Source organism: Cladophialophora yegresii, assembly GCF_000585515.1.
Source record: "Cladophialophora yegresii CBS 114405 chromosome Unknown aczIN-supercont1.1, whole genome shotgun sequence".
Taxonomy (NCBI): domain Eukaryota; kingdom Fungi; phylum Ascomycota; class Eurotiomycetes; order Chaetothyriales; family Herpotrichiellaceae; genus Cladophialophora; species Cladophialophora yegresii.
Window position 1 is genome coordinate 621,570 of NW_006913045.1, and position 15,819 is coordinate 637,388.

At 53.4% G+C, this 15,819-nt stretch overlaps 5 protein-coding genes across 5 annotated transcripts; 3 read left to right on the top strand and 2 right to left on the bottom strand.

Annotated features, from left to right (window-relative positions):
- Positions 1-354: 354 nt before the first annotated feature.
- Positions 355-894, bottom strand: A1O7_00226 (uncharacterized protein; the record flags this gene model as incomplete). The annotated part of the gene is made up of 1 exon (XM_007754268.1): positions 355-894. One exon carries the CDS (start codon positions 892-894, stop codon positions 355-357), a length of 540 nt encoding a protein of 179 aa, XP_007752458.1.
- A 3,115-nt stretch (positions 895-4,009) lies between these two features.
- A1O7_00227 (uncharacterized protein) lies at positions 4,010-5,243 on the top strand (the record flags this gene model as incomplete). The annotated part of the gene is made up of 3 exons (XM_007754269.1): positions 4,010-4,276; positions 4,345-4,719; positions 4,797-5,243. The coding sequence occupies 3 exons, from the start codon at positions 4,010-4,012 to the stop codon at positions 5,241-5,243; spliced, it is 1,089 nt and encodes a 362-aa protein (XP_007752459.1).
- Positions 5,244-6,240: 997 nt separating this feature from the next.
- Positions 6,241-7,087, bottom strand: A1O7_00228 (uncharacterized protein; the record flags this gene model as incomplete). The annotated part of the gene is made up of 3 exons (XM_007754270.1): positions 6,241-6,555; positions 6,662-6,770; positions 6,870-7,087. The coding sequence occupies 3 exons, from the start codon at positions 7,085-7,087 to the stop codon at positions 6,241-6,243; spliced, it is 642 nt and encodes a 213-aa protein (XP_007752460.1).
- A 3,074-nt stretch (positions 7,088-10,161) lies between these two features.
- Positions 10,162-11,613, top strand: A1O7_00229 (uncharacterized protein; the record flags this gene model as incomplete). Its single annotated transcript, XM_007754271.1, has 7 exons — positions 10,162-10,288; positions 10,347-10,366; positions 10,416-10,452; positions 10,503-10,570; positions 10,634-11,028; positions 11,093-11,160; positions 11,219-11,613. 7 exons carry the CDS (start codon positions 10,162-10,164, stop codon positions 11,611-11,613), a joined length of 1,110 nt encoding a protein of 369 aa, XP_007752461.1.
- Positions 11,614-14,479: 2,866 nt separating this feature from the next.
- A1O7_00230 (uncharacterized protein) lies at positions 14,480-15,478 on the top strand (the record flags this gene model as incomplete). Its single annotated transcript, XM_007754272.1, has 1 exon — positions 14,480-15,478. One exon carries the CDS (start codon positions 14,480-14,482, stop codon positions 15,476-15,478), a length of 999 nt encoding a protein of 332 aa, XP_007752462.1.
- Between the last annotated feature and the right edge of the window lie 341 nt (positions 15,479-15,819).

Sequence of the window (15,819 nt, forward strand, 5' to 3'; positions counted from 1 at the left end):
CACTCTATCAGATCGCTACGATTAACATAACAGTGATTTGATGTTGGGGATAGGCTATGGGAATAGGCACAGCGAAGTGACAGGAGTAGCATTCCAGAACGAGGTGGCTACACTCGACATAGGACTCGATGCATGTCATGCGAGTGCCTGGTCATTTTATCTGCGCTTATTTGTGGCTTGACATTGTATGACAACCAATTACAACATTAACGAGCGTCCTTTTTCTCATGTTCATGTCCTCCCTTCGTGTTCTCGTGCAGTTGCCGGTGCGCTTCAGGGGCTGGGTGTGCCGGACCCGCCATCTGCGCGAAATTCTCCCATGGACCGTCGGGCAGGCACAGCACGATGCTGGAATCATGCGCTCGTGCCGGTGAGCGGGGTCGTTGTCCAGTCTTTCGCGTGAGTAGTAGAATCGATATTGAATTCCGCCATTGAAACTTTGGTTGTATCCTTGGCGCGGTAAAAGACTCGTGGGAAATGATTGTCATCGGCACTCACAGAAGCGGCGAGGTAGGAGCCGACATCAACTTTGTACTCTTTCTTGTTCAGGTCCATGCCAGTAAGGGTCCACGACGCAGGATCTGTGCCCTTGGCTTTAGCACCTTGCAAGCAGGCTTCCGTCAGCTGGTTCCAGTGGACATCCGTGGGGTCTTTGGGCTCGGTCTCGATTCCGATGTAGTAGAGATGGATCTCGTCGCTGCCTGACAGGTAGAGAGCGGCAATTTCTCCACCCTTCGAGATGTTGGCAGCTGTACCGACAACAACGGTGAACGCCTCAGGCTTCTTGTCACTTTCCGTAAACCTATAGCCATGGATCTTGGTGTTCCCGTTCTCGTTGAAGAACACGTAGAAGTAGTCACCAGCTGTGACGGAAGCCGAGGTTGTGCTAGCCATCTTTGCTTCCAAGGGTAAGCCGTAAGAATCTCAAGATTGCATCAGGCTTACTTTGTAATTTTTGACTTGTTTGATACGGCGATGGTTTGTAGCAGGCTTGAGTGGTCGTGCAAATGTGCTGCTGAGATGGAGAAAATATCAATTGGCTTGGTGATCTGGCCTGACATATATACACAAACGAGTCGCATAGCAAGTGATCACTTCCATGGCTTTTCAGCTTCCACAACTCAACCTCAGCATCATCGAAATGAGGCCGTCCACTCAGACTGAAGCGAGTGACGGAGAAAAATGCCCAAAGCCGTCCTAGTCGGTCTGGCCATCGAGCTGAAAATTGCAATTCAAGGATAAGTCGGCTGTACTTTCTTCTTTGCCGCTGTTGATCGCGAAGCCGTCCAGTCAACGCGTGTAGTGTGCTATGGGCTGGCTCATGACATGCTGAAACATTCAATAATCGACGATTTATGTGGCGTCGAACAACGTTGGCTGAGATGAACCCTGTGAAAGATGGTTATACGAGTTTTATTGCCTTTGCAACCTCAATGCGGAAACACCTCTGTGATGTATGTCCAGACTCGCAACTGGAGTGTGGAACAAATCCGAATTTGTCACCACACCCATGTGCGGCAATCACATGTAGTGTGCATCTAGTGCCTCCTCTGTGTTGCCCGTAATAAACCTGTTGTGTCAGACCTGAAGGAGATGAATGGTAGCAAAATCAGAGAAGCCAGCGCGCCGAGGCAGAGGCGTTTGCCGATTGTTCCAGGCTCTTTTGGCTCTGCATGATGGCAATCTGGGTGTTGGACAGATTTCGATGGGACGCTCTTTTCTCGTACTGGCCCAGGGTAGGGCATAGCCCGCAAATCGTAGGGGGACTCTAGAACAGAGCCACGCTTTGCCCGCCTCGGCGAATTGAAAGGCACCGCGACCGTGGCCAACAATTCCGGCTCCCCAGAGTGTACAAGTGGCTGGCTGAGGCTGAAGAGTCTTTCATGGGAAATTCCCCAGCTTCGCCGTCGGAGACTGCGATGTGCTCGAGATGCGTTTTCTCAAGCTTCAGCCAGCCATGGCATGCGAAATGCGGGATGCGGAATGCGGGATGCGGGATGCGAAATGCGGGGACCGGTGTCTTCAAAGCACAGCTTCGCATGCGTGGAGGGTTTGATTATATCCGCTGACTGAGCATCTAATTTGCTTCGGTACTCCGTACACGGCGCAAATGGCTTTGCGAGTGAGATCGCAACAAAGCACCGTTCCGTCGTGGGGCTAGCAACGTGCCAAGCAACCTTGAATGGTCAAGCTTCGATCAAGATCGCAAGGCTGGGGTCGAAAAGCTTAAATTCTTTGGCAAGCGTGGCCAGCAAATCGAGGCTGTTGTCGTCTACCCGTATGCCTTGGTAAGCTAGCTCCATGAAGCTGTGGAAATGTATGAGTCGACATTCCTTCAGCTGCGCTCCTGTGGAGTTTCGGTTCGCTCAGTGACTGTCAGCATATGTATAAAGTGAATAAAATTCTGTACGACAGTGCCAATAAGTCAAGTTCCAGTTCTGCTTTCAGCTGAGCCACACGAATAGGACTCGCTGCCCCGCCATTAAAGTGCGCAATACTGTGCACGAGCAGGTAATCTTCGTCACAGATGTGCCTGGGTCGGTTGATCTGGTCCACTTCAGGCCGACGCCTCATTATAAGTCCCATACTCCACTCCATCCTTGTTTTGCGTAACCCTGCATCTTGTTTGCATGAAAGAGCTTGAGTCGATCAAAGTCTCGACATATTCGTCAGCTACGCCACAGACCGATCCTGCTTCTCCGTCCCAGTCATGTATGCGCGATGGTGATCCTCATCACCACGTGGCTGAGATGACTGAAACAGTAAACTCGACCTACCCTCAGCTGTACCTCCTTGCGAGATTCGGTTGACTGACCGCTTTGGTGCGCGACGTGGACCAATCTCAAGATGAAGAGAGGGTCGACGGAGTCTCGATTTCTTTCAGCTGCGCCTCATGGTGACTTTGAGGTTCGCAAGGCACTGCCCACCAATTTTTTCAAGGTCATCAGGCGTGTAACCTCAAACCCTGCAATATCGGGTTCTTTCGACCGCGAACTCGGCCTAAGAAGCAATTCCTAGCGGCTGAGGACTACGAATGGCTTCGTGGAAGGAAATATTTCCAGCTGACTTGTGAAATGGTCTGGCGGAGACTGTGCTCGGAGGGTAGGGAAAGGGAAGCCTGACGAGAGGCGTAGCTTTGTGCTTGGACAAAAATCGATATGCGCGCAGGGACCCCAGCAGCTGCGAGGTGTTAATACTGCTCGTCAGAAGAACCACAAAGGGATGGCGGTTGAATTAGAGTGGCGTAAAATTAGACTGCCATTGACTGAGGCCAGAAAAAGGACCTGCAAGCCTACTGGGTAGGTGTGTTTCCAGCGCCTTGTACGATGCAGAAAGGCGTAAGGTGGTCTGTTGTAAGCTTTGGCGTGAGTTCTGCTCCCAGGTTCCAAAGTCTGTGGAGTGTAGTATGGTCAGCTGTTCAATGTCTCGATCACATCAATAGATCAAAGTTGACGTGGGCAGAAGAATTGGCGCCTGGTGCCTTTTCACACAATCAAACAAGGCTTCTGTCATTGTTCTTTGGATGACTTCGAGCTTTGGCTGATTTTGTCTGGTAAACATGCGGCCACCTGTTTCTACCGGGAGGCAAATATGTCAACATGCTATCTTTAGAGCAATGTGGTCTGGGACGCTCTTGCTTCCTCACGTAGCGAAGTGATTGCGAGAACAGGTCGACCCCGTATCAAGTCTCTTCACAATCGGACTCCTTCCGGATCTTAGATGTTGTGTCAGGTTCGGGTGACATACAAGGTTCCACTACAGGGCTGGTGGTAGGTCTCGAGGGCCGATGATGTGCGCCGACATGGTCCAGTACACACAGTACATAGTGAGCACCGTCGGCGTTTACGACTTTGCTCGCGCTGACTCGCGCGAGCTGGGAAAGCCAGGGCGGCATCATCGTATTTCCCGATCGGGTTACCGAACCTTGGCTTCATTCGAGCTTGTCTTCCGGATCGAAATCGCATTGACTTCATTTCTGGCACACACCAACACAACTCCTCCGACTACCATGGCGCCTCGATTGTCCTTCCTCACAGCCCGAACAGTCGTCTTCAGACCGAAACCTGTCATTCCGCAGAAAAGAATCGCTCCGGTGCCTGCATTTCTACAACAGCAGCGGGCAGCAAGCGATGATGTGACCTCAAAATATGATTCGAACGAATTCCGAGGAGCCAACGAAAGTCAGTTACCGCATGTGACGCAAGAAGCGGCTGCCATCGACAAGGTTACTGGAAACACACCGCCGGACATCGACCAAGGAACCCCCGTGCAGGAGGTGAGGCCCCGCTGAAAGAAGCTATATTACATTGGATTTCGTCGTTGCGTTTGCTGACACCGTAACAGATCCTACAACGCGACAAAGACGCCCAAGAAAAGGCGCCCGAAGTCCTGAAACAGGATATCAAGACCAAGTCCTCAAACGGCACAAATACACCATCCTCCGGATCGCGCTCCTTCTCAACCTCCGCCCGAAGAAACAGCCTCGAACTGCAACCACGGTCGGGGTCCGATGGCCCACCACCGTCGGATACGGCTCAATTTCAGGGCACAAGAATCGTAGGCCTGGAGTACCCTGACGCCGGTCTCGGTCATAAATTTCCCATCCCAGACCTCAAGCCGCTGGGCAAAGGGGTCAATTTCAAGAAGCGATACGACCCAGTGGTTGAGCAAGTGACACGCAGTCTCATGAAGGACGGCAAACTGAGCCGTGCGCAGAAGGTATGAAATGGTATTTTTACATGGCCTTCCATTGAAACCATGGGCCACAAGACTGATGCTGTGCTTGGTGTACGCAGAACATGGAACTCATCCTGGACGCTCTGCGCACCTCACCTGCCCCGCCTTCAAACTCCGACTTAATCACTCCTTTACCGATCCAATCTCTTCCCCTCAATCCAGTCGCTTACCTGACTGCCATCATCGATTCGGTCGCTCCGCTCATCAAGATCCGCCAACAGCGTGGGCTGCTGGGTGGTGGTGCGTCGATGCCTATCCCCGTGCCTTTACGTCTGCGCCAGCGTAGGAGGACTGCGATTCAATGGATCCTGGCTTCGGCGGAGGGGCGACGCGAAGACAAGTTCGCCGACAGGGTGGCCAAGGAGTTGTTGAGCGTGGCTGAGGGTAGGAGTTCTTCGTGGGAAAAGCGTGCCAGGGTGCACAAGATGGCTATTAGCGCGAGGGCAAACATCAAGGCTGCGTCCATGGGGAGAAGGGTCCGGAGTAAGAGTATCCGAGGGAAGTAGTGTGCAAGGGGATGGTGATGAAACCACGACGAGAACGCAAGGGTTGTCTTCTTGTGGTGCCCTTTTTCTGGCCATGGCTCGGAAAAGATTAGGTGTAAATATATCACTGGGATGGTGCCGAGATCAAAAGTTACAACAGTCAATCCAAACAGCGGTTATAACAGCCAAATCAAACAACGGCGTCATGCCCAACCACGGTTTTGCCATCATTGAAGCTCGACGTTTCTGAACGGTGTTGTGATCGCTTCAATAGTCGAGTTGAGCTGATAAAGCTGTAGGAATGTGAATAGGATTGATGATCACTTTCAATGGTCTGAGAGTGATAGAGCTATTCAGGTAGCTTCTCGGACTTCGTGTTTGTGCATAAAGGCACAAACGTATAAAGAACAATGTGAGATGAGGAGAGTCCACAATCCAACTAGTCGACATGTACTCCAGCCTCCCCAGGCAGGAAGCGCCATTCTATTCATGAAACTCGTCTCCATCTCAACCGTAACGGCCATATACGTCAAGAGGTCGAAAGTCGAAAGTGGTCTTCACGCACAACTACTGTAGATGTAAGCTACACCGAACCCTGCAATTGAGGTTGAGGAGAGAACCCAACACATGTCCTGGCGCGGACTGTCCATTCTACGAGCTGCTCCGGGAAGTACTGTGTCTGGCGTAGATGTGGCTCTGTCCAAGGGACGCGGGCAAAGGCCTCGCATTCGGGCAAGAAGACGGCTGCACGCTCGCTTCTAGGTGGTGAGGCGAATAGGGGGACTCCACAGATCATTAGAACTTCGTTGTGATTTGTAGGCTCGACACTCCAAAGATCATTAGAGCTTCATTGTAATTTCTGTGGGCTCGACATGGACGGGTCATCCAAAACGCCAGCCAGCTTGCGCGCTAATGCAACAAAAACCCCGTCAATAGTTGTCCGTCTAGCATCTGCAGAATGATCCGAGGCACGTTCGCTAGGACCCGAACCAAAGCTCATCTCTAGAACTCTGTAGGTCTACACCCCCCGCTTATTGTCCCTCTGCTTCAGCTCAAAGTCCTGATCCTTACTGTGTTCATCCAACACATCCTTCGCCTTGATCATGGACCGGATGCCCAGTACGCCGAGCCAGAAATTACCCTGGTGCACGTCCGGTGCGATCTGGTACAGCAGGTCGCTCTCCCACGTGATATTGTTGTACACATTCATGATGCACACCACGATGTTCAGGATCCACACCACGAGGTAGATGACCCAGTATGCCTGGCTCGAGGCTTTGTCGCGGAACCGGTATGCGACCGCCCAGGTGACCATGCCGATCAGGGCTGTGGGCTGTGGGCGAGCAGAGTCAGTACATTGCATTAGATACAATTCGGTACCGCATGCAGCTGGAATCGGTGCCACACGCCATACCATGAGATTGGAAAGGCGAACTCACAGCGCAGAGTCTCTGGAATCGACATGCCAGATTGAGGTAGGCCATTCGATCGGCGATGGTTTCGCGTCGCGACGTTGCCATCAGCCAGCATGTCTGGAGGAATGCCGCCCTATTGAACGTCGTCAGTCATCTGAGGAGGGGAACCAGGAATGGTGAGGGTCGTGGTCGTGGGCCGCTAGTCCACGCTGAGGCTTCATTGCTTACTTACCAATGGGTGACGAGAAACGGCGTTATGGTCCCGATGAAATAGTGGCTCTCAGCTCCGTATAGCGAGCCCAGACACGCGGCGCAGATCTCCATGATCCAGGAAGTGATGGCGAAAAAGTAGAAGATCAGGTATTCTTGATGCCGACGTAGCGGGCCGCCCGTTCGGAAGGGCAGAGCTGAGGGTTCGTCCTCGCAGGGGTTTTGAATCGGTTTCGCCATGGCGAAGGCGGGCTGACGGGTGACTATGGGAGAGTCAAGTGTCGTGTCCGATGCACCGCCCTGAAGTATAGGTTGTCGCGGTACGGGGACGACGACGTCGATGAGGTGAGGTGAGGTTGACGCGTGAATCGAGAGAGAGTCCAAACCGGATGTTGAATGTTTGAGGTCAGCGGCTGCCCAGAAGAGGCCCGTCATCGGCTGAGTAAGCTGCGAGATTGACCAATCAGGGGTACCACAGCATTAGCGGCTTAGCCGTCGGCACTACGATGGAAATAGTTAGGAGCCGCGGTGAAATTGCCTCGAGAATCAGGCTTCAATTTCTTAGGGATGTGCCCCAGGTCACCTTCCAACCAAAACGATGTACATGTTCCTGCGATGAACCCTTGAGATGTTTGCTCAATGTCACCAATCTGGCGGAGTGGTGGTGTACGTCATTAGACACGATGAGTGCGGAGGGTGATCAGGCGGTTCTTGAAGACATGGCGGGCGTCCTAGAAGTCTGGAGTCAGTTGGGGCCTGCGCGGGGAGCCCAAAACGACGGCTGCGAACGTCGATACGGCTAGAATTGGCGCTGTCGACTTTCATTTCCTATGCACGAGATTCTGCATCAGCATTTTCAGGGTGCGATATCTCCGGAGAAGACACGATCTGCGCTCCATGAAGACGCGACCTCTCAACCTGGCTTGACCCAGGTGGTACGAGAGGCCGTCTTGAAGTCTGTCAAAGCTGCTCATGCTTGCTCGCAATGCCTAGTGGACTTACCCCCCCTGGGGCGCGAATTTGCCCGATACATGACGGAGCTTGGTAACGATCACGTGGCGTTTTGCTGCCCCTACATAATCCAGGCCTATCGACTCTTAACTTTTTGGAGGACTTTGTGACGTTCATGACAGAGCTCGCTAGTCGGCAATAATACGACGCCCCGACTCCACAGGGGAATTGACCATGCGGCAGGTGAGAAGAGCGACTGGCCGCATGGAGGGTGCTCGTGTTGACAGTCAATCTTGGACAATACGGACTATGTTAGGTGGAGAACATGGATGGTCAACAAGTTCTGTCAGCGAGGTTGCGTTCCTCGCACACAGGTGGTCTGCGCCTGGTTTCTACGAGCGCACCATCTGGAGATCCCGGCGTGCTATCGCCTTCAAACCTACGAGGTACCCGTGCCCACTTCATAGCACAGGCCCGCGGCTCTTCTCCATATTCGATCACCGTTGGGAACCTCGTCTGAGATAGGGGTAGACGAGGATTCAGTACGACTCTCTGTGTCGTCACACCTACGGAGAGACTGCTGTGTACCATTGGGTGCCATCCTAGACACTTAAGCGGCAGCCTTGGGCTTTTGCGTCTTAACTTACTCTGATGTTTAGGGCTATAGGAGCCCTGCGTGCATTACAGGCATTGATGCCTATCTGTTCCTTGCATGATGATGAGTGGCAATAGATCGAGGTCTCCTACGGCTTCTTAAACGGTGCCACCTAAAGCTACGAATGAAGGGGATGTGAAGGTCAGTAAGTGGTGTGTCCAAGCAAGAAGAGCCAGATGCCGCCGAGCAACACATCGAGCAGGGGAGTTGAGATCGGGCCCCTCCGAAGCATATTCACGGCGTACGTGGATACGCCTTTATGAATTGGTCTGGTTACGAGTACTCTGCAACGGATGTGGCTCATCGTAACGTAGAGGTTTCTGTGTGACCAGTCCAAACTAGGTTTTGCTGGAAGACCCTGTCCGTCCCGGTAGGGGCCGAACTCCCTTCTGACCAGGGTCGTACCGGGTTCCAAAGGGGGACGTCGGCCGTTACATAACTCGCTGTAACTCTCCTTTCCCCATACATCGTACTCCGTGCAGTCTGGTTCCTGGCTGGAATCCCGTCACGGTGGTACGCTAGACGACGCTGTTTCTCGCGGGTGAAATCAGCTGCAGTAGTAGCTGCCGGTCAGGGTACAGGTGGCCGTCGGTGCATCGTCTGCCGTGCTTCCCGCCTTCGCTCCTGCACTTGAAAGTCCACCTCCTTGGACGCAGGCAGGAGGCTGGACTCCTTCGTCACTGCTTGCCTCTTTGGCCCTTGTCACTTGCAGGGTGGGAAAGCAAGGGTGGGAAAATTCTGATCTGATCTACGCATTTGATCGGATAGGCGATGCAGGCCGAATTCGACAATCGACCGTTCCTGCTTTTTGCCAACCTCGGGCAATGATCCGGAAGACTTGAGGGTTTCCCTCGAGCTCTACTCTTAACGCTCTCAACAGAATGCGAACATCAGTAGCCACGTGTCTACTGGCTCGTGCTTTCCTATTTTTGCTCTTTCTAGTCGAAGGGTTTCCCAGACGAACAACAGAAAGTCCGACGGGTGACAGCGGTCGACGAGGGACCGGACTCCAACTGTGTGCATTTTGACAGTCGACTACTTTCTATGTCGACATGCGAGGTCCGCAGCCATGCAGCGGCGTCGGCTGGGGGCTGCCGCGGCACTCTTGGAAGGGCGTCCCGCGCCTTGGCAACCCGCCTGGAGCTCCTCAAAGTTTTCCCCATCAAATGTGACGAGTATGAGTCCGCAAGGCCATTGGGCAAACTCAGCTGGAACGATCATACACATGAGAGATCAGTTCCCACAGCCCAGTACCTTCGCCAGCTCCAGGGCTAGGACCTGCCTCGGGTGCACTATTGACTTTTCGGATGGCTGGACGGCACGAAAAGGGTCGTAATTCCGAAGTGACAGGTCTTGCTCTCCACCCACCACACCTTGATGGCAGCGGGGAAGTGTATGGCTTTTTGGCTCTTGGCCGATCCCTTGCAAGCTGGCTATCAGAGAGCTGCACTATTGGAGAGTGTCATCTGCAGTGCCTTGTTAACCTCGACTGACACGTTGAGCTGATGGCCTCGGGCAACGGAAGCCTCGCCATGGATCCGAAGTGGCAAGCAACGTCAGTCGAACCCATGAATGCATTACCAAACCGGATGGCGACAGAGTCGTGCCCAGGTTTTATATATCGGATGTTTGACACCCTTCGAGGTTTGAGGATGGTTTTACACTCTTCTTAGGTCACCTTCCAACGGCCGCTTGCAGGTTTGCAAACATGTTGGAGTCCAAGGATGCAGTTCTCGTGGCTACGAGCATCGTGCTTGCCGTATCGACCATCGTGTCAGTTTCGGTCGAGCTGGAGAGGCAAGCATCCACTGTCGGCCGCCTGACCGCGAGCAAGTGTGAGTACTCTGCCGGGAATGTGGAATATCGTGCCCGATGCTGACTGGACTTTCATAGGGCTCTTGGTCGCTGGTGCAGTATGTCGCATCCCGCCTTGCTCATTCCACGTTGCTCATCTCTTTGCAGTTTTTTGCTCTGGTCATGACGTCGATTGTTTGTATAGGTGAGAGAGACCCGAGCATTGCCCACGCCCATTACTGATGCATCTCGCAGCTGCGGCCAAAGGCCTTGGAGCATCCATATCTGCTGCTGAGTTCTCCCGCAGGGAGACTCTCCAGAAGGTCGATCCCCCTATCCCATGGACATCGTGGTGGCTCCTGTCACATTGACTGACACGAAAATAGCTCATCATCGCAGCCTCCCCTCCATACTTTCTGTGTAACATGTTCGTCAAACATGCCTGGTTGACATTCTATTACGGCCTGTCACAGACTCGCGCGCAGAGATGGTTCATCCACATGATGCAGGTCCTTGCCGCGGGTTTCGGCATCAGCTCCGTTCTTGTCGTCCTGTTCCAGTGTGTGCCTCTGAGCGGCGTTTGGAATCGGAACCTCGAGCCTCGAGAAGAGCACGGAGATGCAGAGTGCATCAATTTGATGGCATTCTTCTACTTCAACTCGATCTTTATGATCGTCAATGATATCGTCATGTACCTCATACCTATGGTACTGCTGTGGAAGGTCGAGACGATCCGCGACCATCGCCGGAGTTTGTATGCGTTGTTCGGGATCTGTTTCCTGTGGGTGGTGTCCTTTTCCCAGGGCGAGGTGGACTCCATGCTGACCGACTCCTCCCCCATCTAGGGTCATCGTGGCGAGTGTACTCAGACTTGTCGCCGTCTACGAGGTCGATCATTCAACCAACCTCTCCGGTACGTCTTTTCCAGTGTCTCCTCCTTGTCGTAGTGCTGACCAAGTTTTGACAACCAGAAAACTATGCTCTCATCTTTCTGTGGGCCGGCGTAGAAAACCATGTCGGCATCTGCACCGCCTGTGCCGGAGCTCTCAAGACCAAATGGTGCACCACATACAAGAAAGTCAGAGCTTTGTCGATGGATCTCAAGAACAAGTCATGGCTTGCCTCAATGTCGACAGCCACCTCGTCATCTGGTGCACGCACTTCTCAGTGCACCGAAGAGCGCAGACTGTACGAACGAACCAGCAGCAACGCGTCATCACTCCACGCTGTGCCAGCGGAGAATGTCAAAGGCCCATACATGCGGATGGAACTGGTCGGAATGCATCCCGGCAAGCGGATCTCCCTGATCGACAAACATTATGCCAGGACCAGTCCCGTGCCGCCCCAGTCTCCGGATGGGTCTTGAAGAAACATATCCTTTCAGGGTGCGAAATGCAGACACAGATGGACGCATAGTGATTGCGATCCCTTCACTCGGCGGGTAAAAAAAGTGTTTATGATACTAATAACAGCATGAGAATGTCGATCCAGCAACTAATTCCGGCCTCATGTACTGATACGATATGCCATAATACGAAGAAATGTACTTATGACGATGCGCGAGCGTGTTGATGGTCGGATCTTGGTGGTCATATAGCTAGCTGCCGGCAAGCAGATGCATACTTGTGGTGATAGTGATATTCATCCCATGACCTGAGCAAAAGCTGAATAGGCATCTAGCTACCGCACAAACAAGTGCCTAGGCACGGAGTCAGCCTCTATCCAGCCCAATTCATCCAGCTCTGTCCTATCCAGCACGACTCTTCCTCTTCTTCTCCTTCCGCTTCTTCCTCTTATCAGGCATCATATCGTCCTTAAGCATCACTCCTTCTACACGGCACTCGGACACTACACGAGTATTTATCCGACAACCTCATTAACCTTATACTCTGCCCCTCTCGACACTCACCTCACCCACTGAACACAAGCGCACCTTCCCTGACTACCAGCACGGCGAAATCCACCACCCATACTTCTTACTACTCGTATCCACACGCATGACACCACCGCAACTAGGTACGGCCCATCCGCATGAAGAGATAGTGGAAGCCCACGTACTGTGTAGACAAGTCGCAAAGGTAGGCTCACTGAAGACCGTGTTCTGTCCTACTTGCAGGACTCAGTTGCGTGTTTACTCAGCCGAGGACGGGCACAGGTTAGGTCCTCCGGATTGAGACGGTCCTCTGATCAGTAGGCCGAAGGAGCAGGTCGGCCACTTTTCCCCGCGGGGTCGAGGAGTTGGGGAGCGGAAGGCGTTGTAGAGAATTGATCTTGCTGCACGTGCCGTCAGAGGAACATTTGTTTGCGGGTGGTTGGAAGACTGATGACTGGGATGACTCTCACGGCGCCCGTTGACCCACAGATATGTATGTGCCTAGCCAACAATTGGCTCCTACGCGGAGTCATGCAAGAAGATGGCATCCTTCATCTCAAGTCGAGTCGGGGCGTAGTATCTTCCATTACCTTCAGTCTGACGAGGACAACCCTCTAGGAGTGTTCAGTGCGGGTACCGGGATCGGAATACCGTATGTCGCAAGAGCTTGTCGAACCGAAAGGAGAATGAAGGGATAGATTGTGAGAGCCAGGTCATCCACCTTTCACCTTTGAATTAGCCTGACGGCATCCTATGGTGGACAGTGCACTTGATCAGAATGTGGCGAATGTTCGCATGCCTCCAACAATGGCGACATTCGGGGCCTCGAATCTGGAGCAGTCGCCATCCTTAGAGGTGTGTATGAAAATGTTTGAACGAGAGGGAGGCCTGGCGCCGTTGGACAAAACCCGCTTCGATTGTACACATTAGACTCTCAGATGTATAATTAGCGGAATTAAGCTCAACACTGTTTTCTTACTCGGCATCAAGAATCTTCGTGGATATTGTGAGAAAGATCATCGTTGTTTTCCGACACCCGCGCCGTCACCTGTTTCTCCCTTTCCAGCTGCCCAATCCACCGGCCCAGGCCATACACAGGGCCTCTTGCCTTTAAGACGTTGGGCACAGTCGGGCTTTTTCTCGTCGCATTTGACCTGCAAATGCAGCGGCTGGTTTGGTAATCGTAACGCATGAGAACCGAGGAGGGACCAACGTACCCTCCGATGTCTACATGTACGGTATCCTGTACGCGTCCTGTTAACCGACTTACTGGACTTTGCCGACAGTTCATTTCGTGGAAAAGCCCTTGGACTGAGAGACCATGTGTCCCAAGAACGAGCTGAGATAGTGGTCGGCGCCCATGCTCCTTGACTGCTCATGTCTGCATTGAACGTGAGATCTTCGTAGTGATACTCCGCAAAGCGAGTTAGGACGCAACATAACTGAAGTCAGATAATTACTCCGTAGACTCACAGATCTAAACCTTGACCACGTTGGCTCATTTTGCGAGTATTTGGTAATTAAATGCTGCTGACCTTGCCGAGACGGCATGACCAATAGGTAAGTTGTACCTAGATATTTATCCGTCTTACCCTTTGCGTTATATCCTGGTATCGAGGAACTACTCTTCATCAGATGATTTCGCATGGTTCTGGCCATAGTCAGAGTGGAACACACCAAAACATGCACCATACATTTTGTACCGAGGCCAATCATCGTGTCACCGTGTACACGTAACAAATCATGTCTGGCCATTCTTCTGCCGCCTCCACAGCTACTCCGCGCTCACAAGCGTACACGGTACGAGTATCATTGCTGCTCTTCTCCAGACTGTGTAAACGATAGCCAAAAGCCTCCCGCACACACATCCTCCATGCCCACACCCGCGCGACCGCCACGCTGAATGCTCCTCGCCCGCCGCTTCTGGCGCAGCAGACACGGAAATGCAATCCAGAAGGTGAGGACCGCGGCCTCAGCGCCAGCCTCAGCTTTGGTGCCAGTGCCTGTGCCAGGGAAAGCGACAGCCACTCACCGCGTCACGACACGATGGTTCTACTCCTCGCGTGTCGCGCGCTCCGTCGACGCGAACGACACAGAAAGCGAGACGTCCCTGCGTGTTCAGCATCAGTCCGCTGCCCCTACACCTACACCTACGGCATCAACCAGCACCGCAGTGTCGGCGGACGTCCAGGCGGAAGCAGAAGCGGAAGAAGAGTCGCGTGCTCGTGCTCGTGCTCGAACACCAACCTCAGATAGAACACCGCGATCGAGAACCCAACTCGACACTCTCGCCCGCCCGTCCTCCCATTCGTCACTGCGCTCATTCCAAGCCTACGCACGCCGGACGGGCCTCTCCCCCATGAGCACCGTCTACGCGGGCACGTCGTATGAGTACGTCACTCAGGCTACGTTGCGGGATTATGGCTTCGAACTATACCGCGTAGGTGGGCGGGGTGATCGCGGCGTCGATCTTATTGGCATATGGCGCGTTCCCGGGTCGTCGGCGGGGAAGCGCCAGGCGATGGGAAAGGAGAAGGAGCAGGAGAACGATATATCACCACAGCAGCTTGGTTCTGAATCTTCATCGCGCGGGCCTCCTCGATATGAGACGCCCGCTTTCGCCTTCAAGGTCCTCGTGCAATGTAAGCGGCTAGTGGGCAAGCACGCGAAGATCGGCCCCCACTTGATCAGAGAGCTTGACGGCACGGTGCGAGCAGCGCGGATTACACCTCTCTTTGACGCGGTCTTTCCACACAACGGTCCCAATACAGATACATATACCGCTTCAGCGCGAGAGAAGCAGAACGAAAGCCCTGAGGCGGATGCGGATGCGGACGCGGACGGTGATATCGACACTCACATTGTCCCTTATAAAACACCCGAGCATCAGCACCACTCTCCCTCTCACGGAGCTTCACATCTCGCAGCCGCCGCTGCCGGAGGGACCGGAACCGCTGGGCCGACCATCGGCGTCCTAGTCAGCACCAAACCCGCGACGAAAGGCGTGGTGGATAGCATGCGGAGGTCATCTCGCGGATTAGTCTGGATTATGATGGAACAGGTTCGAGCCACTCCAGAAATTGGGCTCGAAGGCGGTGACCCCACCTTATGTCGAAGCAAGACGCAATCCGCAGAGCAGCAAGAGGACGACTCTTCTTCATCAGAACCAGAATCAGAGGCTCCCTCACCACCCTCGCCACCGGACTTCTCTAGCCGTGGCAGGGTCAAACAAATCCTCTGGAACCAAGCGGCGCGCGATCTGGGTCTCGAGGGCGTAGACGTGGTGAAGCGGTACGATGGCGAGGGTGATGAAGAGGTGGTTCTGATGCGTGGAGGGCGGGTCTGGTGTCCGAGTTGAGCTCGAGGTTCCCAGGTCCAAAGACTGGTTCCAGAGTCAGCCAGAGTCTCGTGTTCTTATTGCCACACAACGTGAGGAATGATAAAAAGGGCTCCAGATCCCTACGCCAATTAGTCGCACGACTCGTAGACAGCACGCGTCCAACTGAAATGTAGATATATATCCATTGAAACAGCTGCCAGCATTCTCTGTGGTATCATACATCGCTCCAGGCTCCAGCATCGGCATCGGCATATGGCGCCCCCTTCCACATGCACTGCACTGATTCGCGAGTTCAAACGTAAAGGCGCGTGAAGGTGGAATCTATCTAGCAGCCCCTTCTCGATGGATGTTGGGCGAGC